General features: G+C 45.5%; 1 protein-coding gene across 4 annotated transcripts in view; it reads left to right on the top strand.

Moving 5' to 3' along the window:
- The window catches only part of MBTPS1 (membrane bound transcription factor peptidase, site 1), a 54062-nt gene extending 29054 nt beyond the window's left edge, over nucleotides 1-25008 (top strand). For 3 of the 4 annotated variants that reach the window (XM_037516236.2, XM_054697026.1, XM_054697027.1), the window contains 13 exons: nucleotides 1855-2016; nucleotides 5826-5970; nucleotides 8440-8628; nucleotides 9144-9316; nucleotides 10580-10695; nucleotides 10975-11131; nucleotides 11916-12040; nucleotides 13011-13088; nucleotides 15912-16052; nucleotides 17860-17991; nucleotides 19057-19183; nucleotides 22424-22554; nucleotides 24142-25008. In XM_037516236.2, coding sequence (XP_037372133.1) covers nucleotides 1855-2016; nucleotides 5826-5970; nucleotides 8440-8628; nucleotides 9144-9316; nucleotides 10580-10695; nucleotides 10975-11131; nucleotides 11916-12040; nucleotides 13011-13088; nucleotides 15912-16052; nucleotides 17860-17991; nucleotides 19057-19183; nucleotides 22424-22554; nucleotides 24142-24338 — 1873 coding nt within the window. In that variant the 3' untranslated portion in view covers nucleotides 24339-25008. The remainder of the gene's footprint in view (nucleotides 1-1854; nucleotides 2017-5825; nucleotides 5971-8439; nucleotides 8629-9143; nucleotides 9317-10579; nucleotides 10696-10974; nucleotides 11132-11915; nucleotides 12041-13010; nucleotides 13089-15911; nucleotides 16053-17859; nucleotides 17992-19056; nucleotides 19184-22423; nucleotides 22555-24141) is intronic. The other variant, XM_054697028.1, reaches the window with a different exon arrangement.
- The last annotated feature ends 77 nt before the right edge of the window (nucleotides 25009-25085 follow it).

Genomic DNA, 25085 nt, shown 5'->3' with positions numbered 1-25085 from the left:
AGATCTGTAGGGCCAGGCAGTAGGCCTTAAGTCACCATTCCTATGTGAGACAAGTTCCTCTGTGTGATGTATTTATTTTCCTTGGCTCCCAAATACAATTGTAATGTAGCTTAGTGATCCACCCTTAATTTTGCAGATAATGAACCTGGGAGAAAATTCTGGTCTACTAGGATTGATGACTTAGTCGATGGGCCAGGATGCCTTGTTCTCAAAGTTAAGAAATGTCTTTGGAGCTATCACTTACCCTTCCCCCCAATAACTGTTAAATTTTTTCTCTCAGTGAGGCTTCAGTTGAGTTATTGTTATATTACAAAATTCTGGAAAATTTTAAAATAAAACAGGAAATAATAGTAAATGTTTTTGTATTTAAAATTCTCTTAAAAAGAAGGTAAACTTATGTTGGTTTTGTTTGTAAGGCAAGAGACCTATAATAATCCTTGATATAAAGGTGGATATCTGCCTCCTTCCTCCCTTTTCCAACCTCCCCTTAGAGTTTAGAGCCAAATTCTTGAGAAGATTGACTGGTCAGAAATGTGTTCTCCTCTCCTGAGTGTTTTCCTTCCCTGTGTCACTGCAGTGAAAACAGAGGAAGGGAAGGCCAAGTTGGGGTTAGCTGTTCACGTAGACATTTCTGCCAGCTGGGGAGAGCTCAGCCTTTGTGTCCATTCTTGTACGGAAATAAACCTCCCTGGGTCCTTGTCCCCCTTGCCGGGGATTGTTAGCTGGAGTGAGGTTGCAGGCTCCGCACATGAGCCTCTCAGTATGTCCCACTGTCAAATGAGGGGTGGAAGAGGAGGTTGTGTTTTCCATTCCCAGTAGCATCTGTATCAAGAAAACCTTTCACTTTCTTGAAAGGTCAGGATGCTTTTATGGCATGACAATAGCTCCCGGCTCTGGGAGGAGGGACTAGCCCTAACCTTTGGTCTCCACCTTTATCCTCAGGAAGAGGGGGAGGGTTGTTGACCTGTGGGTGAGCTGCTTGTAGTTGTTTTAGTCTATCCTGAGACCCCGTCCCACTTTCTCTCCTCCCTTACTTCTCCATATGTCAGATTTCCAGTCTATACCTGTTAGAAAAATACCTGCCCAGGCCAGGACCAACCCACCACCTCAGAAAGCTATTTAGGAACTTAGAGTAAGTTTTCTTTTTTTGCTTACTGAATTACACCCTGCCCCTGCGTCTAGGGATTAAAATGTACTTGTACTTATAACACAATTAAGCAAAAATGAATGTGATCATGCCAGTGGTTTTATGCGACTGGTACTGCTGTACTGCCCTGGTGTTGCTGAGTCAGTTCTTAGTCAAGTAGAGCTTGTCCAGAGGCATTTTGGTGCAGGCCTCAAGTCTCCACTGTCTGTAAGGCTTTATCCGCCCAGGTAGTGTGTCACACATAGCCTCTAAGACAGAAAAGGCCTGGTTTGACTGTTTCTTGCCTGTCTGGTGAGACCTTTTTCCAGGATGTGTTTTCCTTCCTCATCTAGCCAGGTGATGTCCCAGGTTTCACCTGTATTTTTGGCAGTTGGCTTCCCTTCCCCTGAGGAGCCAGCACCTCCTCTGTTCTTGCCACCTCCAGCCTCTGAGGTTGATTTAGTTGAGTTAGGGAAAGTAATGTGCTTCTGATATATTTCATGGAAACAGCCACTAACCTAAAAGTGACTGTTCACACAGGCCATGTGGAGGTGAGGCTGAGAAGTGTGGATCCCAAGCAAGTTCATACTCATCTGGCCTGGGCTTCACCCCAGAAGCTCCCTTTAGATACAGAACGAGACTGAGGCTCACATGTATGCACATCTACATGTTAGGGACAGCTGGTGTTCACTCTTAGAGAAAATGAGCAACTATGTGATTCCCCCTAGCACGGTCCAGAAACGGGAACTGGTGAATCCAGCCAGTATGAAGCAGGCCCTGATTGCATCTGCCCGGAGGCTTCCTGGTGTCAATATGTTTGAGCAAGGCCATGGCAAGCTGGACCTGCTCAGAGCGTATCAGATCCTCAACAGCTACAAGCCCCAGGCAAGGTGGGTGTGCTTTCCTTTTGAATAGGCCTTTTTTTCTTTTTCTGGGTTCTGGGGTACTTTTCCCTCTACACCAAGCATTAGCCTCAAACCAGGAGCTGATCACTGATTACCCAGCCCTCGGGGCTTTGGGGAGAACCGCACACAGCTGTTCCTGCCAGAACATACCACTGTTTCTCACCTCCTGATGTTCTGCTATTTTTAATGCAGGGAATTTAAAAGAAAGATTTCCCCACTTTCCTTTTATTTTTTTAAAACTTCATTTTCAAATCTTAAGTTTACAGAAATTTGCAAAAATCGTTATTGTGCCCTCATATGCCTTCTGCCCAGCGTCCCCTAATGCCAATGTCTTAAATGATCATAATTCTGTTAAGACTAGCAGCTGAGCGTGGCCTGTACTGTATGTCTCCTCTGTAGGCTTCACGCACACTGGCCAGTTCTTGCTGGGACCGAGGGTCCAGGCCCCAAGTTGTCCCATTGTTGAGGTCTCCTCCAACTTGGCAGCCCACCGGGCTTGTCTTTCATGACTGATTCCTTGGGGAGTTCTGGCTACTTACTTTTTAGACACTTCCCATGTGAGTTTGATGTTTTCTGCTAATTAGTTTGAGGCTGTGTATTTTTGGTAAGAATTTTTTTTTACTTTTTATTTTGCGGTAATTTTAGATTTATAGCACTGTTTTTAAATTGGAGCTGAGAACCCATAAATCCTTCACTTTTTCCTGATCTTAGCATCTTATGTAACCATCCTTCAAACCCCAGGGTCTGGAACATCGCATTGATACATGACCATTACCATTTCTGCAGACTGTACTCAGATTTTACCAGTTTCCCCACTCGTTTCCTTTTCCTGGACTGGATCCTACCCAGCATCTCTCCTTGATTGTCTCCAGTAGGGCACAGTCCTTAGTTCTCTTCCTCTTAGTGCTGCTGGTGTTTGCCTGCATCCTGTGGTTGAGTGATGTCAGTCTGGTCCCTCTCAGAAGCAGGCACCAAGATGGGATCGGCTGTCCAGGAGACCTGCTGTGGGGAGGGGAGGAGGCTGGAAGAGACTGGAAGTGTCTTAGGATAGCCATGGCGATGTGATGTCTGTGGAAACAGGCCAGGGGAGGGAGGACTGGGGAGGAAGAGCCTCAGAGTCCTTGAGCTCAGCTTGCCTGTTAGAGGAGCCATGTCTCACGAGCTGGGCTGGCCCCAGTGCCCCTCTGTGCTCCCTCTAGCTAGGAGCAGCTGAGGAGTGTGGCCTTGAAGCAGGCACAGAGGGTCAGTTGTGGCCCTGCAGCAGCAGCAGATCCAAGCAGCATGGTGTGTGGCACCAGTCTCGGCATTCAGTTGCTGTTTGCTCCTGTGTGATGACCAAGTTCAGTGGGGATGCTCCTGGAGACGGTCTTGTTCCCTCAAATGCGTCCACGCACTGAGTGTTATCTTCAGTGATGGTTCTTGCTGCAGGGTTCTTCCTGTAGGGATGGCCCCATGGTGATTCTTTGTTTCTCTTATTCCTTTTCGTTTGTTAATTAGAATTCTGCTCTAAGGTGAGCTGTCCCTTCTCTCTCTCTTATGACTTCATTCAGTTGTGTATGTCAGTGTAGACATGTGGCTGTTTTACTCTGTGGTTCATATCTTAGTTTGTAACCTGTTCATATCTTAGTTTATTTTGTTGGTCAAATTGCCCCGCATGCGGCTGTTCAGGAGCACCATCCAGCCGTCTCCATGTCTTCACTATTTGTCAGCCCCTTTTCCCTTGCTGACAGCACAGCGTTTCCTTGCCCAGACTTGGCATTGGCTGTTTCTCCAAGCAGCCCTGCTCCTTTTCTCAGAGTGAAATTACAAACCAAGACCTGGGCATTTGGTATGCTCCTGACAGCTGTGCTCATAGAGGTTTCCAGCGGACGAGCCGGGAAATACCTATATATATACATACTTGTCCCCAACTGACAAGCTGGGAAATATCTGTATATATACATACTTGTACCTGTTTGTGCGTCTGTGTATATGCTAGTATCCCTGTCCTTGCTGCCTCCCTGTTCCACCCAACACCACAACTCTCCTTCTAGTCTTTCTCTGTTGAGAAGCTGACTCTCTTTGTCCACAACAGATTTACTTATTTGCTCAGTTCTAGTGTATACAAAAAATAAATTTACTAACCTGAGTGCATTACGTGTAGTTTTTTCTATCATTACCTATACAACATATAGACATGGTGTTCTCCAGAGTTACTGGGTTCTCTCTCCTTTCTTGCCACCATTGGTGTTTGGTTTTGCTATTCATTTTTAATACATTTTATTTGGGTTCCTTTGTTAGTATTGATACTTCTTTTTGGATTTCCTCCATTCTGGTGGATTTAAACTCATTAGGTGTTAAGTATGTGACACATTCCCTTGCCTGGAAAGTCACTATACCTGAGAAGAGTCATTCCTCCATCCTGCTGTCCGTCCCTCTTTCTACTCCTCATTTGTTCCACTTCCCCATGGATGACAATCACATTTGTTTTTGCTTTATCCTCCTTGTATTTCTCTAGTGCATTTACATTTTCTTACGTCTCCTTTGTTGCATGAAGGGTACCATTATTATAAATAGTCCTTGTACTTTGCTTTTTTTCACTTAACAGTATTCTAGAAATCACTGTGTCACTTCAGAGACCTTCCATCTCTTTTGTACAACCACATAGTATGGATGTACCATTGTTTATTTGCCCACTTAACTAAATACGGACATTTAAGTTATTTCTACTATTTCATAATTAGAAGTTGTCTAGTGAATCACCTGAGATTTTTGTTTTGTTGGAGGTTGTCTTCAGGGGAAGCTCTTGGAAGTGGGGTAGCTGGGTCATAGTTCAGTACATAGGTGGCTTTGTAGGGTGTGCCCTCAAGAAGTGTGTCCACTTGCACCCCACCTGCAGGGTAGAAGGGGACTGCCACACCGAATTCTCACCAGCTGCTTGTTCTGTAGGGTCTGTACTTCTGTCAGTCTGGTGGGTGACAAATGGCATCCTGGCTTTGCTTTTCTCTGGTCACATGGTGAGGTTGAACATTTCACTTAAGAGCTGTGTTTTTTTTTAAGGACCATTAAAAATCTTTCTTAAAAAGTGTTCATTTCTTTTTCCTATTATTCTGTGGGTTTTCACCGCCACTCCTGAGTTTTTAAGATTTCTTTGTATATGAGGGTCAGAAATTCTTTGTCAGTGATTTATTTTGCAGGTAGTTCCCCAAGTTTGTCAATTGTCTTTTGACTTTATGTATAAAGTAGTTTTTGCCATGCAGTTTTTTTCAAATAGCCAAATTTATTTGCCTTTTGTTGTTGTTGTGGCCCCTGAGTTATGGAAAGCCTTTCTCAGCACTGACGTGATAGAAATTTACCTGTGTTTTCTTCTTGTACTTGTTTGCTTTCTTTTAATTGAGACGCCATGGTCCATTTGGAGTTTCTTCTTGTGTGTGGTGTGAGATATGGGTCTAATTTCTTTTGCCAGTTGGTCATGCACCTGTTGCAGTTCCATGTATTAAAATATCCATCTTTGCCCCAGTGATGAGATGCCATGATTTGAGACTCTGGTTCCAAGGTATTCATTTGGGCTGGTCATGCATTCACTGTCTGCCTGCCACAACCAAATTCCAGACTTGCAGGAGGTGCCATTGTTCAGACAGGCAGTTTAGGCAGGCTAGCCTGGAGACCTTAGTGCAGGGAGCATTCTGGAGCTGAGTTCCCAGAGCCAGCCCTCCCAAGGCCCAGGCCCACCAGCTGATGTCCCCGCACAGCTGCACTGCTCCCCTGTCGTTTTCTAACCACCGGCTCTACTCTAACACTATTCTCTGTTTCAGTTTGAGCCCCAGCTACATAGATCTGACTGAGTGTCCCTACATGTGGCCCTACTGCTCCCAGCCCATCTACTATGGAGGAATGCCAACAATCGTCAATGTCACCATCCTCAATGGCATGGGCGTCACAGGAAGAGTTGTAGACAAGGTGAAGCTGCTGTGCCGTGGTGGGGAACTGAGACCTGGCCCAGACCTTTGTGCCTAGTTCTTTCTCTTGAAGTTCAAACAGGAGAGTTTCTGCCTCTTGGGGTGCATTGCAGGGTATCGAAAGCAGTGATATCTTTTACCCAAAATCTTCTGCAGAATAAATTAGGGGATAGATTAATGAAATCCATTTGCTACCTTTACTTTGGCATGTCGAGTTTGGCTGAATGAACTAATTACATTAGATTCTTCATCTTTACAATTTGTAGTTATTTTAAGGTATGGCCTTTATTGAATATGGCTTTACCATTTTCTAGTGCTTACTGTGTAAACATTATAATAATAAAGGATAGGGAGAGAACAGAAAAATTAGTAACAGCCCAAGCACACTGGCATAGCCACTAAATTTAAAATATTCTTTCTCATCCCTTACCTGAAGTACATACTTTTTGTTATCTTTGTGTGGTAGGCAAAAATTCAGTCTATTTTTCAGTTCTCATGTTGTAAACATTCCAAAATGTAACTGTATACAGAGCACTAGTGTACTTACTAATGGTCATTTAGTATTACATAGAAGAGCCAAATCATAATGTGCTTACTGCTTCCCCTTAAGCACTTAGGTGGTTTTCATCTGTAGACATTTCACTGAATATCAATCCATATATGTCTTCTTTTTTCCTGCATTATTTTATTAATGTAAATAGCATGGCTAGGACCCTGAGTCAGAGGACATAAGTATATGGCTGTTGGTACATACTACCAATTCTTTAAAAGAGGAACGTCAGGGCACCTGAGCTGCCAACAGTGGCCAGCATATATAGAGGGACCAGGTCTCCAAGGTGCCTGCACTGGGTGGTACCTTTTTGTTTTTAATTCCATGGGGTTTTTAAAAATTGAGGTAAAATTCGCATATCATAAAATGTACCCTTTTAAATTGTGCTATTCAGTGTTTTTTAGTCTATTTACAAGTAGTGATGAACCGTTGCTGCTATGTAATTCCTGAACATTTCAGTCATCACAAGGAAGAGATCCCCATTGCTAGTCACTCTCCATTCTCCCCTCCCTCAGCCCCTGGCACCTGCTAGTTCATTATCTGTCTCTATGGATTTATCTGTATGGGCCTTTCATATAGATGGATTCATACAGTATATAGTCTTTTGTGATTGGCCTCTTTCACTGAGCATAATATCTTTACGTTCACCCATGTTACAGCATGTGTCTCTCATTCCTTTTCATGACTGAGAAATATTCCATGGTGTGGAGTGGACCCAATTTTTATTCATGAGTTTATGGAATTTAAAATGGTTTATTTCTGGGTGGTTTATCTTTTCATGTTAAATTTAGAGGGCAAATAGCTGGTTCACTCTGTAGTTCTTCCATTATTTGTGAGGTGGGTGTTGCCAGGCCTGTTGACTAATTTTTTCCTGTGTGAACCAGCTTTTCATTTCCTTGGCCCGTCTTTCTATGGGAAATTAGTTTTTTCATATCAATCTGAACAAGTTCTTCATATAGAGAAATTACCTGTTGTGTTTTATGCTGAAAGCTCCCTCAGGTTTTTGTTTTCTCTTTAACACTAGTGGTGGGTTTTATTTATTTTTTGGTTCCATGGCTGTTTTATGTTTTCACGTAGTTGAATTTTCGTCTTTTATGATTCCCTGATCTACTCAGAAAGATAATAAAATCTTAAGTTTGTTTTCTACTAGTTTTCCTTTCATGCTTATTAAATATTTAAATTTTTTGTCTGTATTAATCGGGGTATGTAAGAGATGAATGAAATTAGCCTTTTTCTCAATTGCTATTTAATGTGCTCAAGAACATTTAAAAAAAATCCCTTTCTTCCTCATTGTGATGCTGTATCATGTGCATTTTTTGCCTTTTCAGAATTTGTTTTAATATGCTGACTCACTTGGGGAGTATATTTTTGCCTATGTGGGAAGTGAGTGATTTAGGTTACTTTGAAATATTGGTTAATTATCAGAGCTAGATTATGTTTCTTCCGGATGCTTCTCTCATGCTCCCTTTAATGTTTTCCTCAGATATGGGGGAGATGGAGCAGACAGCCAACTTTGCAGCCAAGCCAGTTCTTCCTCTGGGAGCCTTGTAAACCAATCACTGTCCCCAAACTCTGATGGGTGGCATCTTGTATCCATGTCATTTACCATCCTTTCCTTTCAGTTATTGGCATCCTTTAAGCAGACGAACAATTGTGATGTACCCGCACATCTGAGTTGCCTTTGTCAAACCACTTGTCTCTCTTTTCAGCTTGGCAGAAAAGTCTCTAAAACAGGAGGCTATCAGAAATAGTGGTTTCTGTCAGATGATGTTCCAGATATTCTATAGGCTACTTGGTTACCCCTTGCTTCATATCTCTGCATAAATTTCACTTTGTTTTATTTAATGAAATATTTCTCAGAAGTGGATCTAGAAATCGAGCATTTCACCTTAGCCTTTGCTTATTTACTTTCTCCTGCAGCCTGACTGGCAGCCCTATTTACCCCAGAATGGGGACAACATTGAAGTCGCTTTCTCTTACTCATCAGTTTTATGGCCTTGGTCAGGCTACCTGGCCATTTCCATTTCTGTCACCAAGAAAGCAGCTTCCTGGGAAGGCATTGCACAGGGACACGTCATGATCACCGTGGCTTCCCCGGCAGAGCTGGAAGTAAGTGCACACCGGGAAGGGCTAGCTTTCCTGATCTTCCCTTGGCACCTTCTAGGACCAGACGGCCAGGTGGATGCCTTGGATCTCAGGTTTGAAGGCAGCTGACTCACTAAGCTGAAGGCTTGCAGAGCAGTAGAGAGAAGCTGTCTGTAGTGAGGAATGCTGCCTCCCTTTCTCTGCCTGAGAAACGGCAGCCAGGATTCGGTTGTACCAAATTTCAGGCTCAAAACAATTTGCAGAGAGCGTGCATTCTCTAAAAAGGAATGTTGGGTTAATCCTAAGTCTAGTAGTTTTCAGGAACATGTGTCTTGATTTTATCTTAAACTCTTAAGAGTTTGCCTAGAAGAAATTGTGGAAAGTAAATGTTCCTTCTGATGTTTGTTATTATTTGAAACTCATGGGTTCAGAGTATTTGGATTGAGTTGATAATAGAAGCTACTTTTTTTAGCCCCAAATCTGAACATTCTGGGCAACTGGGGCACTTCAGGTTAAAAAAAAATTTTTTTTTTTCCCAGTCAAAAAATGGTGCAGAACAGACTTCGACAGTGAAGCTCCCAGTTAAGGTGAAGATAATTCCGGCTCCTCCGCGAAGTAAGAGGGTCCTGTGGGACCAGTACCACAACCTCCGCTACCCGCCCGGCTATTTCCCCAGGGACAATCTAAGGATGAAGAATGACCCTTTGGACTGGTAAGCAGCCACCAAGCATGACGCCCTTTACCCTACTCCTTTCTCAGCAGGGCTGGGGTCTCTGCCCCCCTGAGGAACAGACCTGGCTCCACTTTCAGCCTGGATTCCATGACCTCTGAGATGTGGCAGGTCCTGCTTTAGGGTACTCTGCTTTTCTCCTTTGGAGCGCCTGCAACTGTGTCCTAATGCCTCTTCAACTCTCCGTAATTGCCTGTTTCCCCTGACTTCTGTAGAGTTGCTCGGCAAGTGCTGTCATTTCTGTCTCCAAAACAGCTCCCCAATGCTTACCCTGTCTGACTGCCCCCTACTCCTACCCCATGCAGACCTTCATCATTTCTCGTCAGGAGTCTCACCGCTGCCATTCTTATCCCTCATTTCCATTCTCTATGTAGCAGCCCTGGTTATCTTTAAAAACATAGATTTTGTTGCAATTTGCATCACACTCTGCAATGGCTGCTTCTGTGGACTTCTTCATGGGACAGACTTCCTGGTATGTCCTCTTCAGCCTCCATGACAGCTGAGCTGACTTGCTCTTCGCCCATCAGCCAAGGTCATTTCTATCTTAGTGTGAAGCGAAGGAGTTTGGACTTGACCTGAAAGCATATACAGGGAGGGGGATGGTAGCATGGATGAATTTGAGGAGAACACTTGTGATGACAGACTGTTCTTTATAACGATGTCTCCAGAGCAGGTTGGAGGGGCTAAGACCAGAGGCAAATAGACAAGACATGGTGAGAAGTTAAGAAACTTAGGTCATGGCCATGAGTTCTTGTGGTTTTAGTCCTGCTGTGAAGGTGGACTCTGGAGGCCTGCGAGGTGGAGGCTGGCTGATGGAGTGACCCTGGTGTCCTGTGGGCTTACACTGTGCTGTAGGAAGATGAGCATGCTAAGCAGGAAGGAGGACGGAAGGTGGGGGGAGCTGTCATGCAGGACTTGCTGTCTGGCACTATCTGGGTTGATATGCCCTGCCTGAGCAGGCCTACTGGCCACTTACACTTGCACCATGCTACAGGATGCACCTGCACTTTACAGAGCATTTCTTCTCACCATGTCATCTGCATTCCTGTGCCATGTGTGCAGTGTCCGGTCACCATGACAGATAGGAATCCAGAGAAAAGCTGGTCTGGAAAGGCTGCCTTCTGTGCCCTTGGCCTCTGCTGGTAAGGGACTGTGCTCCCTCGTTTCAGAAGTGGCTCTGTCCAGAGGAGCCTTTATTGCTAGTAAAGATGGGTCATTTCAGGGCTGGCACCTTTTGTCTTTCAGGAATGGTGACCACATCCACACCAACTTCAGGGACATGTACCAACACTTGAGAAGCATGGGCTACTTTGTTGAGGTTCTCGGCTCCCCCTTCACGTGCTTTGATGCTAATCAGTATGGTGAGCAGCCACATGGCACTAGCTGAATATTGTGGCCACCATGTTGGGGGCTGGTGAAAAATTTTGACAGGCCTGAAAAGAGAGCATGCAGGGTCTCCCGATCATAGGGGAGGCTGGGCAGTGAACTTGGTTCTTTTGTTGGTGGTTGTAACTTTCAGCAACAGTGTGAAACCACCAGAGGATGGGGGACATTTGTGTGTTTGTATGTAAATAGCAAGTGAAACCATGATGTCTGGTGGCTGACAGGTGGGAATTCTCACGTGGCATTTTGTTCCTCAGGAACATTGCTCCTGGTGGACAGTGAAGAGGAGTACTTCCCTGAGGAGGTGGCCAAACTGAGGAGGGATGTGGACAATGGCCTTTCCCTCATTGTCTTCAGTGATTGGTACAACACCTCCGTTATGAGAAAAGTGAAGTTTTATGATGAAAACACAAGGTACTTAGGGAGCTGGTGTTTGGAGAAGAGATTTTCCATTTTTGGGATTGCGTTCTATCCAGCAGATACTCGGGTAGTGTTGGTGGCTTTTGTGGTTGTCAGGGGTGGGGTCAGAAGGCTTGGCTCCAGCACTCCCTCCTCCTCTGGTAGAGAGGTGAGATGGTTGCTTGAAAACATGTAAGATGCTCCCTTATTCTAAGCACCGTTGAAGGTTTCATTGTCCTGCCTTGTTAGTCTTAGGTAGCAGAGGCATGAATTTTTGTTAAGCTCTATTTCCCGTACTCTAACTGGGTAGAGCTTCTATCCTCCCATCTCTTTATCACTGGATCTGTACACATTTAAATGCACAAAGGGAACTGTTACTTAAAGACAGCTTTCATTAAATCAGTTATTGATCAAGGATTCCCAGAATATTAGGAATATATCACTCTTACAGTATATTTTGAATTTTTTTCAGAAGAATCTTTGACTTGAACTGTATAAGCCTCTTTCTCTTGTGTTTCAGTGACCCTCTCGAGGTCTAAGTTCAGTTTATAAGCAGTGCATATCGTGAAATAAATTTACTTTTATTTTGCACACGGGTTGAACAAACCGGATTTAATCAAACTAAATTTACTTTGAGCATTACCCATAGCCAGACAGTTAGTTTCAACTGAAACCTTAGAGTGGACTTTAGAGTGGATCCTAGGATTCTGGCAGGAGACATTTAGCTTTGCCATGAGAAGGTAAGTTGTTGTATGGGTTTCGGAATCCTTCATTCTTAGTGTCTCCTAATCACTCACAGGCAGTGGTGGATGCCGGACACTGGAGGAGCTAACATCCCAGCTCTGAACGAACTCCTGTCTGTATGGAACATGGGGTTCAGCGATGGCCTGTATGAAGGGGACTTCACCTTGGCAAACCATGATAGTAAGATTTTGCATTGGTTTTGTTATGGAGCACATGATTCCAAGAGATGGAATAATAATATATGTCTTTGAAGTCTGTGTCAGAGACAGAATGAGGAGATTCCTAAATAAGTTCAGGTCTGGCGAACAGCTAGCTGTTCAGTGTCTTCAGAAGGACATCTGTGAAACTGGGGGTTAACCTCTCTCCTTTGGTCTAGATTCATTTTTCTTTCTAAAAGATTTATTTATGCATACAAGAACTGGGGTGTAGGCCAGAGGTGCTGGGGTGGTGGTGGTGGTGAGAGGATTCACCAGAAACAGAGTGGGGAGCAGAATAGGCAGATCGACTGAAATACACTGCTGAGGGGAGTAGCGTGTAAGACAGGAGAGGTCTGCTGCACCATGTGGGATAGCTCCCTGGCTGGCCGGGATCGAACTCATGCTATAGTGGCTAGCAGTAGCTTGATAGTGCTGTGTCTTTAACCCCTGCACCACCAGGGAGGCCTTGGACCTAGATTCTTAAAATGAAAATACTATATGCAAGCATTCCTCATTTCAGCACCATCTGTAGGGCTTATTCTGTATGTTCCCAAGTAGGAAGTACCTCATAGATTCCTGGTTATTTAAAAAATTTTGTTTATGAAATAACTGGTATATCCTATTTAAAAAGTCTCCCTGTAGATTACTTCGCATCTTGGGCATTATTATTGCTCACTCTGCCCGTCCTGACTTAGCTTGTCCCAGGTCTCTGCCAGCTTTGACTTCTGAAGTTTCTTCAGGAACCTTATATCAGTAGTGATATTTAACTTGCATTTTGAGGTAATTACTTATAGTTTGTGTGACCAGTTTCTAACAGCAGCTCTTCTCTCAAAATTAAAAACAATTTTAGAATATTTATGATGTCTAACAAAGCATTTCAGGTAAATGGGCAGCTACTGATGCAAGTTTGCATTGTTTCTATGTTCTCATAACTTGGAACAACTATTTTCTAGTGTATTACGCGTCAGGGTGCAGCATTGCTAAATTTCCAGAAGATGGCATAGTGATAACACAGACCTTTAAAGACCAAGGTAAGGAATGCTACTCATGTGCTTTTAGATCCCCCCCTTTTTTAAAGTAACTATTACTGTATATAATGCATGTGCCATAGCCTTTATTCCTTTGAAGTGTAAAGTTGTGTAATCATCACCATTATCAGCTTCCAGAATGCCTTTATGAACCTTGAATTGACATCCTGTACACATTAACAGGTTGTTTTTTTTTTTTTTTTTTATTACAGTATTTGTATGTTATACCTTCTTTAGGCAAGACTTATGAGCAGTGGCTCTGGGCAATGTAAAGTAGATAAGATAGTTTTTTGTTGATAACTCAAATATATGTGACTGACCACTGCAAATAAAATTGATTTTCCTACATGGGAAGGACTTTGTGAATATTTGTAAATTTTTTTTTTTTTAACTACCTTCAAAGTTGTCTCAAATTTTTTTTTTTAAACATTTATTTTTATACAAGAATTGGGGTACAGGTCAGAGATGCACGGGGGGGTGAGAGGATTCACCAGAGACAGTGTGGGGAATAGAACAGGCAGACGGACCGAAGTACACTGCTGAGGGGAGCAGCGGGCGAGACAGGAGAGATCTGTCCCACCATGTGGGTTTCTCCCTGGCCGGGCGGGAATCGAACTTGTGCTGCAGTGGCTGCGGATTTCTTCATAGGTTTCATCTTAACCCCTGCGCCGCCAGGGAGGCCCATTTGTCTCAAATTTTTATTAATGTTTATGAATTACCTATGCTTCTATGATTTGCTAGAGTACTAAAATACTGACCATGTTTTGAAGTTCTTAACTGTGTAAAGGTAAAGATGCTAATTGTGGAGTCATCTTCTGAAATTCTTTGAAGAATTTAAAGGAAAGAAAGGTCTTCCCTTTCAGTTTTGCTTCTTTAAATACAGAGAACCACCACTCATGAAGGCAAATGAGGACAGTGCTCCTGGATTTAGTATCCCTGACACTGTGCTGAGGATCTGAGCAATAGCTGGGAGCAGGAGGAGCCAAGCCATCCCCCGCTTCCACACATCTCCCCACTTCTGCTCCTGCCTCCACCCTTCCTGAGGTGGGAAGTGGTCCATCTGCTTGGTGTGGGACTATGGGCTGGGCATTCCAGAGCCGAGGTTTGGGCAGCACATCTCCCATCATGTCCTGTGCCCAGCATGACAGGCTCAGAGAAATTGATGGGATGGATCTCTTTCCTTGTACAAACTGCTGTTATGTATTTCAGAATGGAAGGTTTCTTCTATTGTTAAGTTTGCTGTTTTCTGTACTTGAAAGTTGGGACAGTTTCAGTAGTCAAATAGGACAAGAAGGCAGGATTTCTCACTGGTCTGTTTGTACCTGCAGCACAGAATTTATTCTTGTGTCCACTGGAAGCTGCTTTTTCAAGTCAGTGGACAGGTCTGTGTCCTTCCAGAGCTTCTGCTGTGTGTGTCATCCCACCAGGAGCTGTGAAGGTGGGAAGAAAGCCACCATAGGGTGAAATGCAGGTTCATGCACCACTGCCTTCAGCTCCAGGTTTCACAGAATATTGTTTCCAAAATTTTTTTTGATCAGCATGACCCAGGTTTGCAAAGTCCAGTGTTTGTATTTTAGGCACAAAAGTGTCTCACCGTTACTTGGCCATTTCTGGTCTCTCAGGATGGGTGGTTCCAGGTGGACAGGTGAGAGCCATGTTCTCCCTGATGTCTTCCCGTCTGGTAGTTCCTTGCTGCTTTGCAAGGAGAGGGGACCAAAGGAGGTGTAAGCGTGCATGCTTCAGCCTGGTGTTTTGCTGGTTAGAACACCAAAGTGTATTACCTTGAAATTCTTTCAAGGGTCTTTCTATTTCCACAGGCCTTACATTGAGTAATCTTTTGGTACAGAATTGGACTTTGTGAACCTGGGTCATGCTGATCAAAAACAATTGTTAGAAACAATACTCTGATACCTGGGGCCAAAGTCATTGGTGTGTGAACTTGCATTTCACCGTTACAGTGGCTTTCTACCCACCTCTCAGCTCCTGGTGGGATGACACATACAGAGCAGGAAATGCTCTGTTTTTGTAGCCACAGATTTCTTAGATGTTAAATTCTCAGATTTAGATGTTACAGCAGACATTTTAGATGGTTCCTGAGAAAGGCTTGCGTCATCCATCGAGCTGGGTACAGTACTTGCTTCAGGGCTGGACTCTCAGATGTTTGACTTGTAATTACTGCCTCAGGCATTGATATGTGTTTGACTTCTTGATTCATTAAACACTGTGAGTTGTGGCATCTGTTTGGGTGAAGATAACAAAGGTCTAATGTCAAAACATTTGTATCTGTGAGATGAATGTAACAACTACCTTAAATCTAAATTTAAACAATATATTTATGGTGTGGGCATATGTTGTAAAGTTAATTATGTTTGTTGTAGGTTTTGACAATGCAAAGTGAAGCCTGTGTGTCTGTGTACTGTCCTCACAGAGGCGCTTTGGTGTCTAGTGGGAACCACCTAACTGGAGACCCCCGTGTATGTGGTCGAAAGACATAGCCTTTCAGCATCATCAGAAGAAACAAAAATTTGTGGTTTTAGGATAAAAAGGGAGACCTCCCTTTAGGATTATAAATATTGTGTGGCACCATTTCAAGTGAAAGTACCAGTGGAGATGGAAATAAACACCACATGTATGTGCATTTGGCACATCCTAGACAAGCTGCATTTAAGACATTATCTTCATATCCTAAAAGTTTGCAGGCTTGAGGGAATGAGATTTTGAGCGATGTGTGCTGGCCACATGGACTGAGTGTCAAGGTGAGTAACAACTGGAAAACCATCCATCCGCAACTAGAATCCTCATTGCTGTTTTGTTGTGTTGCTTCAGGATTGGAGGTTCTAAAGCAGGAAACAGCAGTGGTTGAAAATGTCCCCATTTTGGGGCTTTATCAGATCCCTTCTGAGGGCGGAGGCCGGATTGTGCTTTATGGAGATTCCAACTGCCTGGATGACAGCCACCGGCAGAAAGGTAAGGCGCATCCTTGCCTCCCACACTCAGGCTTTGACTGCTTGTCCCTGAAAAAGCAATGAGAAGGTGCTGCAGATGCCAGATTCCTGCTCTTGGGGCCTGAGAGTTTCCAGTGCTTTGGTTGCTTGGAATTCTGGATCGGTATCTAAGTCTGGACGCTGATGAACAAAGCAGGACTGGTTCCCAGCAACACTGCCCTTGATGGCATGGCTGTAGTCCTAAGACCCGGGGATGCCAGGCCTACTGTGCTTCTATGGAGAGACCTGTGGCCCCTTTACTTTGGGCTTGTCCCGGGCATCCTCATGCAGTCTGTAGGTCACTGGCTGTCTATGACCATCCCTTCTCCCTGGCACTTAGCTAGCCTTTCAGACTTGAGCTGCTGTGGGCCTGTGTCAGTGAGGGACTTTGGTACATCACTGAGTATGAAGGGAGGTAGGGGAATAGTCTCAGTACCCTCCTCTTTCTCACAGTGTTAACCTTTCCTCTAAAATGGGAGGTTTTGAACTTGGACATAGACCATTTATTTTCCTCATTTCGTAAAGGGGGAAGTGGGATCTAAGAGTTTCCATTTTTGTGCCTGGCAAGATGATGACAAGACCAGAACTAGAGCCCAGTCTTCTCCCAGATCACGGGGAGGGATGGTTAACTGGAGAGAGGAGCCAGCAGGCATGTCTGGGGTGCACTGTGTGCCCCGCCCTGATGGAAACTGAAGCCGACACAGGTCCTAGCATCTTATGTAAATCCTTAGAATGTGATTGGTCATCAAAATCAGAAGTGAAGGTTAAAGTCACAGTTGAAAGAAGGTGAATGTTTTGTTTCCATAGAGATTTTCTTTTAAGACTTGAAATCTTCCGTTGAGAGTCTCTATTAAAAATTTAAATGCCCAAGAGGACTGCCCTGGTCTTTACATTTGTTATTGCAGCATTCAGGATCTTTCAGGGGCTCTGAGCACTTGACCACAAGTGCTCTTTAATGAGAGAAAAGTATTTACCAGTGTTTTCTCTTTATGAATCGTGCATAGTCTGATTACTGGGATGTGGAGGGCCTGCCCTGGGGACAAGTGCATGGAATTAGAAAAGGAGGCACACAGTTGATCTCCCAGCCTGTGCCTGTGATGGCAGCTGTCAGTTGCAGCCCCTGGGTGCCCAGCGTTGACCCTCCAAAATAACTGACCACCTTGTGCTTTTTTTGTACTTTATGGTTGGAAAGCACAAAGGATGAATGTTTATTTCTACAGAGGTTTTCTTTTCAGATGTCAGATCTTCTGGTAGAGAGCCTGGGGTGCTGGGGATGGGGGTACGGACTCGAAGGGCATCTCTGGTTAGCGCGTACTTTTGTGTTGATTTTGACCCACTTCCCTTTGGAGGGCGTGTGTGGCCCTGCTCTGCCTTCGCAGTGTGTATCTCTATCCTTGACTGGCCAGCCTCTGGTGTGGTACAGTGTTGGGGCCCCATGCTCTCCCCTTGCCTGCTGCCCCTTTTCTCTGGGTTCTTGTCTCCCTGGGTGTCACTTGGCCTCCCTGTCCCTGAATGGACTGTTCTGTCCTCTCTTGGGGTCCAATGCTCGTCCAGCTCGGCATTTAGTGCTCTTGACCTGCTTGTGCCTGGCACAGCCAGCTCATGTCTGCCTTGCTGACCCTTGTGATCTGGTGCTGAGTGTGGAGAATGTATGTTTCTCAAGTGTGGGGGTTCATTTTGAACTAACATGTCACCTGTTCCCCACATTTTGGTGCTACTTTCATTTTCCTGGAGAGGTTCCTTAAAAAAAAAAAATGGAATTTTTAAAATCTTGCTTGTTGAACCCACAGACTGCTTTTGGCTTCTGGATGCTCTGCTTCAGTACACGTCATATGGGGTGACACCTCCCAGCCTCAGTCACTCTGGAAATCGGCAGCGTCCTCCCAGTGGCGTGGGCTCTGTGACTCCAGAGAGGATGGAAGGTAAGTAGGCCTGGGGTGCTCTTGGGTGTGGGGGATCAAGCCTGAGGTACTGCTTGGAAAACCATGAGCCTCCAGACATAGAGCGAGGCAGCACTGCCTCCCATGATTTCCCTCATGACTGCAGGTGGGCTGTCCTCCCTGAGTGAAGGCACAAGTCCTGGGGGCCTCATGTGCTAGATGCTGTTCCACACTCAATGCCTAGCAATCCCACTTGACACTTACTGAGCCACTAACTAACAAAGACCCTGGCTCTCAGGTCTTCCAGAAGAATAGCCCACGCTCACTGGGTACCGGGCAGGGTACCAGGCACTAAGTCCACAGAATCCTATGAAATGGTTATTAATCCCCATTCACAAATGAGAGAAGTTAAGTAACTGCTCAAGTTGGTGGGGCCTAAAGAGTAGCCCCGTCAGAGAGATGCTGGTGCCACGGTGACCTGCAGCCTAGCCTGCTGTGTGTGGCAGAGCTGGTCTGCACTCCAAAGCCAGAAAGTTCTGAGCTGTCCTTGGAAGTGTGTTCTGAGCAACAGTTGTAATTCTAAATTGTCCAGTAGCCATGTTAAAGAAGTTAAACTTGTGAAATTCATTTAAATAACTTACTCATTTAAATATTGTGCTTTTAACCCAGTACACCAAAACATTACACTCGCCCCATGTCAGTTGCTCACGCTCCACATGAGGCTGGTGATATAGAGTTGGATGGCACAGATTTAAGAAATAAAAGAAAAATTGACTCTTGAAAATGTAGGGTTTTTAGCTTAAGAATTAAATAATTTAGGAAAGGAAGATTTTTCCATGTGGTATCTCTTCAGTTGAAGCCTTGTGCCCATAGTGATGGTCAGTAAGGAGTGTGTAGCTGCTGTCTGCGCAGTGTCCCCACTGTGGAGGCGTGACTGACAGTTCTGGGTGTGCGTCACCTGTTAGACACAGTGGGCCAGCTCCTGCACTCCTGGTACACAGACTAACAGTCCATAGTCCCGTCAGCCCAAGAGCAGACTGACTAATGAAGCTTTGTTTTCCCTTGCTTTGCCACATGATGTTTCCTGCTGCCAATGTTGCCGTCCAGGGAACCACCTGCACCGATACTCCAAGGTCCTAGAGGCCCGTTTGGGAGGCCCAGAGCCAAGGGCCCTGCCAGCCTGTCCACATTTGTCATGGGCCAAGCCACAGCCTTTAAATGAGACGGCTCCCAGGTCAGTGTCTCCCTTTGCTATTTCACCTCCTTCCATAGGGTTCATGATGCATTATTTTTAATAAGAGAGAGGGGAATTTTATAGACATCATTACCAAATCACCATGTCTTCTAACTTGTCATTTTGTGGTGGTTATTTAAATGAGTGAGCCCCCGCGTTGACTTTGAGAATTACGCTTTCTGGTGGGATCCTGTATATATTATCTTTGGGTAATTAGCACTTTGTTAGGCTTGGTTGGTTCGTGCTTTAAAAGCTGTGATCCAACCAATACCACTTCACTGGAAGCTCTGACTACTTTGGTGAAGACTTTGGGAGTTGAGGACTTCTGTTTGTGATGTTGATTCTGGAATATAGACAGGTCATGGCTGAGGGCTAGGACTGCTCCAGTGCACCTGGGCTCTGTGGCATAGCCTGGCCCTGGTGTGTGTCTGTGCCCTTCCCCCACCTAAGTGTTAACAAACACCTGTGGAAGTGTCCTCACACTATCACTGTCACCCTGTGTGCTTGTCAGTGTCCTGACTCTGCTCTTTTGTCTCCATCAGCTACTAACTTGACCTCAGTGTGTACCATTTCCTTTCAGAACAGGATTTGTGCTGCCCTGCTCTTTCTCTCGGGCAGAGCAGCCAGCTCAGCAAGCTGTTTTCCACCTTGTCTCCAGATAGCCACTCCTCCTGCTTCTCTCGTTGGCATTCCTTGCCTCAGTGGGATAAGCTTCCTCAAAGAGAGTGGGGGCTTTTCCTGATCTGGGAACTAGGGAAGCAGTGGGAGTAGCCTTCCCACGCTGTCTCCTTTGAGGGGTGCTACAGAATCCATACTGATCACAGGCAGGCATGCCCAGCACTGTTCAGGCACAGGCTCCCACTTAAGGGCTACTCCTGGCCACTTTTCCTCTTGATGACAGGCTGCCCACTCTGTTTGCGCCTCAGCCTGTACAGGTGTGGGTATGACGAGACAGGGCCATCGACCATGCTGTGAGCCTTAAAGGGCAGGTGCCAGCAGGAGGGCCTCACAGCTTCCTTCTGTGTGACTGTTGTCACAACCAGAAAGCGCTCAGCACACTGATCATTTCAGATATGTTGACTGGAAAACAGTAGAATTGTAGAATTTTGTTATCAGCAATTTTCTTCCTGAAACTTTCAATTAGTGGGTACTTTTCTGTCCCTGTTAACATTCCATCATTTAGAAATTTCTAATAAGCTTTCGTTTTTATATCTCAACTTATTTATAGCCCTCCATTATCCTAGCATTTGGACCAGACTTCCATTACAGCTGTGGTCAGCAGTTCATACTCTGGACAGTCAGAGTTGGCTAAAGTTCTAGCAACTTGATTACTCTCCATGGTGCTGGTCAGGACTCTGAAAGACAGCTAACAAGATCCTTGGTATCTGCATGGCTACATAAAAGAATCCCTCAGATAGTGACCTGTCCGTTAAGAATACTGATTGTACAGCTCCAGGAATGTGCTTCTCACCAACACACTCAGCAAATCCTTCATACACCAACCAGCTTTATTTCTCATTTTACATCTTGTTGGAATTGTCAGTCCTCAAATATCCAGACATATTATTCAGACTCTCTCAAAGAGGTTTGAGTGCATTGTTTGCTTCCAACAGTGCCAGAAGGACCCACTGTAGTGCCACATCTCTCCATGGAGACTGGGGTCTTTGTTGGGCAGCAGGCGTCCATGCTCAGAGCCGCTGCATAGCATCCAGAATGTTGGGATCTTCTCCCCCCGGTAACGCTGGTGCACCATTACTGCCTTGGTGTAACCAGGCCATGCCGTCACCAATCATTGAACTCCAGGATGGGGTGGAGCCCACTGAGGGTTCAATGTAACATGTTCATTCTGCTGCAGGGTCCAGAGGCTTCAGTGCCATTGCTTCCATGACCTAGCAGTCTAAATTTCAAGCTCATTAAATCTGCTATGTACAGTTACAGCATGTAGAAGAGAACAGGCCATCCTCGCTGACATTTCCAAGCAGTCGCCCAGCTGGAAGTCATAGTAGTCATTTATCTCTTTCCTGCACAGAAAGCTTCACACACTTACCAAGTTGCCTGGCTTCCTGTTGACCTTCTCCCTGATTGCTGATAGATCTGAACTTCTTTGCTTTCCCTTGACCAAAATAAGAGACAGACCAGCAGTTTCCAAACAAAGAGCAGATAAACAGGGAATTACACATACTTTATTCCTTTCCCAGACAGTAGCAGAATGGTGTTCAGATTTTCTAGGCTCGTGGCTTGATTAAGGCATCCTCCAGTCTGTCTTCTACTGTTTATAGCCTATCAGCCGCTTCTGTTCTTGGGGTGTGAGTTGTATGAGCCTGAACTAGTTCTCCGGGTCTGGAATGCGGAGTGCTTGTGCCATAATGAACAGTACATTTCACAAAGCATATGACTTCTTTTCTTGTCATTCTGGCCAAGCGAGCAAAGCAGATGCTTATCCCCATGATCTGCCTCTCGCTTCTTGGGTGATTTGTCTCCCTCCTGCTGGTGGCATCCTGAGTACGTAGATGGCTTCTGGCTCCGGCACAGTGTGACCTCCTCTGCTCTGTTGGTTTGCAGGCCTCAGAACACGGGCTCTGTGCTCCAGACCCCACATGCCATCCCCATGTCCACCCACCAACACCCCTTCTGTGCCTGCAGGCTCAACATGAGGTTTTCTTTCCTGCTCCTTGGTGACATTCCAAGTACAGACGGTCTAGTGTTGGCAGTGCTAAAACGCCATGGGACTCACCCTAATCCATATTGTTGAGATCTCACACACGTGAACTTGACTTGGACTTTTCTGTCTCTTGGGATCTGGATGCTGTCACACAGGTGCTCTTAGGCAGGTTTCAATGGGAACAGCATTTCACTTTTCTGTCAATAACTCCCTATTTTTTTTTGTTTGTTTTGAAGATTTATTTATTTATACAAGCACTGGGTACAGTCAGAAGCACAGGAGGGTGAGAGAATTTCACCAGAGCCAGAGTGGGGAACAGAACAGGCAGACTGACGAAATACACTGCTGAGGGAAGCAGCGGGTGAGACAGGAGAGGTCTGTCGTGCCATGTGGGACCCTTGCTGGTGGCCAGGGATCGAACCGATGCTGCAGAGGCTGCGGGCAGCTTTGCAGCCCAGCACTCAACTGGTGCGCCACCAGGGGAGGCCCAGTAACTCCCTGTTGTTTAGATGTTGGCTAAACTTTCTAGGCCAATACAATTGTTTATCTTTATTTTGTCTTTATCCATTTTCCTGAAGTAATCTTTGGAAACATCAGAAGTTACTCTCCATTGACCTGGATAAAGTGGTATTACCCAACTTTCGATCGAATCGCCCTCAAGTGAGACCCTTGTCTCCCGGAGAAAGTGGTGCCTGGGACATTCCTGGAGGTCAGTTTGTGGAGGTTTTCCTATTGTGCCCAATCGTGGATTACATGTCAAAGGAGTTTCTCTGCCTCCCCAGGGGGGGCCTGACTGTTCCCAACCTGGCCTTCCTGGGACCTTGGTGGTTTGGGTTTTCTTTGTGTTATGAATCAACAGCCTGGTATTAAACCTAAAACTTTTCCAGTAGAGTGACTTGTATATTTTTATAAAAGTTCTGGAGAGAAATGTGTTATGTACCCCAGGGGATTACTGTCATTTGCTGGGTTTGGTTCCAAATAGTGGCGACACATGGCCCCTCAGCCTTCAGAGGTCTCTACCTATGCTCCGCCATATGTTGCCCAACATAGGCCTTCACTGGGCTGGGATTTTTGGTTAAATTCGGGTATGTGCCCCCTAAGTGATCTGATTCTGTCCCCTCTACCCAAATGACATAAAATGTCTGCTCCCCAGGTGATGGCTTTGATCTGTTAGACTATCAGGAATCGGTTAGCCGTTATCTGGGATAAGTCATTCCTGCAGAGAGTGGGCAGTGCTTTCTCTGGAAATCCCTGTGGTTTTCCAGGAGTTTCCAGCTCCCTGGGTGGTGGTTTCCTGGCTCTGGGAATTGGCTTGGAAATTCTGAGTATTAGAAAGGGGCCTATGTAGTCCACCTCTGAGGACTGTGTGGTGACACCAACCTCCTGAGTACCTTCCTTGTCTTCGGGTCATGGGTGCAATGATGATAGTACATTATTGAACCCAGTGTCAGCTACAAAGTCACACTGCAGTAGAAACTAAGGGTCCTCCAGTGCTTACTTAAACACTTTCCTACTGAGGAAGGGCACTGGGGCCCAGTTATGGGGGCTTTCCAGAAGGATAAGTGCACAGCAGCAGTCCTTATCTCCACACCTGGCCTCCCTCTTTACCTTTACTCTGCTACTCATACCCCCAGCACCCGCCTCTTGTCCCTCATTGTTGTCTTTTTTTTTTTTTTAAAAGATTTATTTATTCATTAACACAAGCACTGGGTACAGTCAGAAGCGCGGGAGGGCGAGAGAATTCACCAGAGCCAGAGCAGGGAGCAGAGCAGGCAGAAGGACTGAAGTACACTGCTGAGGGGAGCAGCGGGTGGCAGGAGAGGTCTGCGTGCCATGTGGGACCCTCTGGTGGCCGGGGAGCAGCTGGGGATCAAACCGGCGCTGCAGAGGCTGCGGGCAGCCTGGCAACCCAGCACCACCGGGGAGGCCCCCTCATTGTTGTCTTTATGGGAACAGAAAACAGCATGTGCTCCTAGTGTGGATTATTTGTGACAGAATAAAGGCCAGTGCTTGTTTCTGAGGTAAGCACAGGGAACAGAGAAACGCACCCTTCCTCCCCCCCCTCCCCCCCATATACGCCATAAGGAAAGCCCTAATCTGAGCTAGCTCAGTGCATGGTCCTTCCCTGGTAATGGCCTGTGGCCTGAGTTACTCAGCTGAGCTATAAAAAGTGCATTTGCCCCACAAGCCCAGCTGATGAGGTAGCCAGAGTTTCATTTTTGATGAGTCCATCTCTCAGAGGAGGCTGTGTTGTGTGACTGTGTTGTATTGACCGTCACGCGCTGTCCTATTGCAGGGATCATGCCTGGCCGCTACAACCAAGAGGTGGGTCAGACCATTCCTGTCTTTGCCTTCCTGGGAGCCATGGTGGTCCTGGCCTTCTTTGTGGTACAAATCAACAAGGCCAAAAGCAGGCCGAAGCGGAGGAAGCCCCGAGTGAAGCGACCACAGCTTATGCAGCAGGTTCACCCCCCAAAAACCCCTTCAGTGTGACTGTCACACCAGCTGACCATGAGAGCCAAAGAACCTTGGCAGTGGCCTCGGCAGATGGAGCTATGAAGTTTCAGGGGGCCGCCTGTGTAAAGGGGATGGAGTCTTCAGTGGTGGTTTTATCTAAATGGGTCTTCCTCCTCTGCTATGTGGAGGGCCAAGGTCCATCTTGAGTGTCCCCTGGCTAGGGCCCACAGAAGGGATGCAGTGGAGGGGCCTGGGGTCAGACTCCATCCCCTGCTGCGTGCACTGAAGACTGAAGAGCACCGAGGCTGTCGGGCCTTCTCCCTGAGGGGAAGGGTGTCCGTTCAAACCAGCGAGACAACTCTGACCAAGCTAAAACATGCTCATTAAAGGCTATTTTATATATTTATTGTTGGGAAAAGTCACTTTAAAGACTTGTGCTCTTTGGAAGCAAAGCTATTTTTTTTGTCAATGGAATGCGGTTTTTTACTATTACATCATGAGGAATAACACAGATTTTGTGACCTCCTTTTTGATGGAAGGACAGATTGAAATTTGAAGGAAACGTGCACAAATCTGTGAAACATAGACCTTTGCTTTATTTTTGTATCAACTGCCATCATGTTTTGTAATTTGGGGTCTTGATTTCACCATTGTCGGTGAAGAAAATTTTCAATAAATATGCATTACCTGTATGAAGTTAACATGAATGTGTAATGGGCTCTTTTTCTACCTGCCTGTTTCTCTTTGATGACAGCCTGGAATGGGTTCTGAATCAGCCCATTT

This window comes from Talpa occidentalis, unplaced genomic scaffold (assembly GCF_014898055.3).
Source record: "Talpa occidentalis isolate TD23 unplaced genomic scaffold, MPIMG_talOcc4v2.1 talOcc4.17, whole genome shotgun sequence".
Classification (NCBI taxonomy): domain Eukaryota; kingdom Metazoa; phylum Chordata; class Mammalia; order Eulipotyphla; family Talpidae; genus Talpa; species Talpa occidentalis.
The sequence above is the reverse complement of the archived record's forward strand: the minus strand, read 5'-3'. Positions and strand labels throughout refer to the sequence as shown.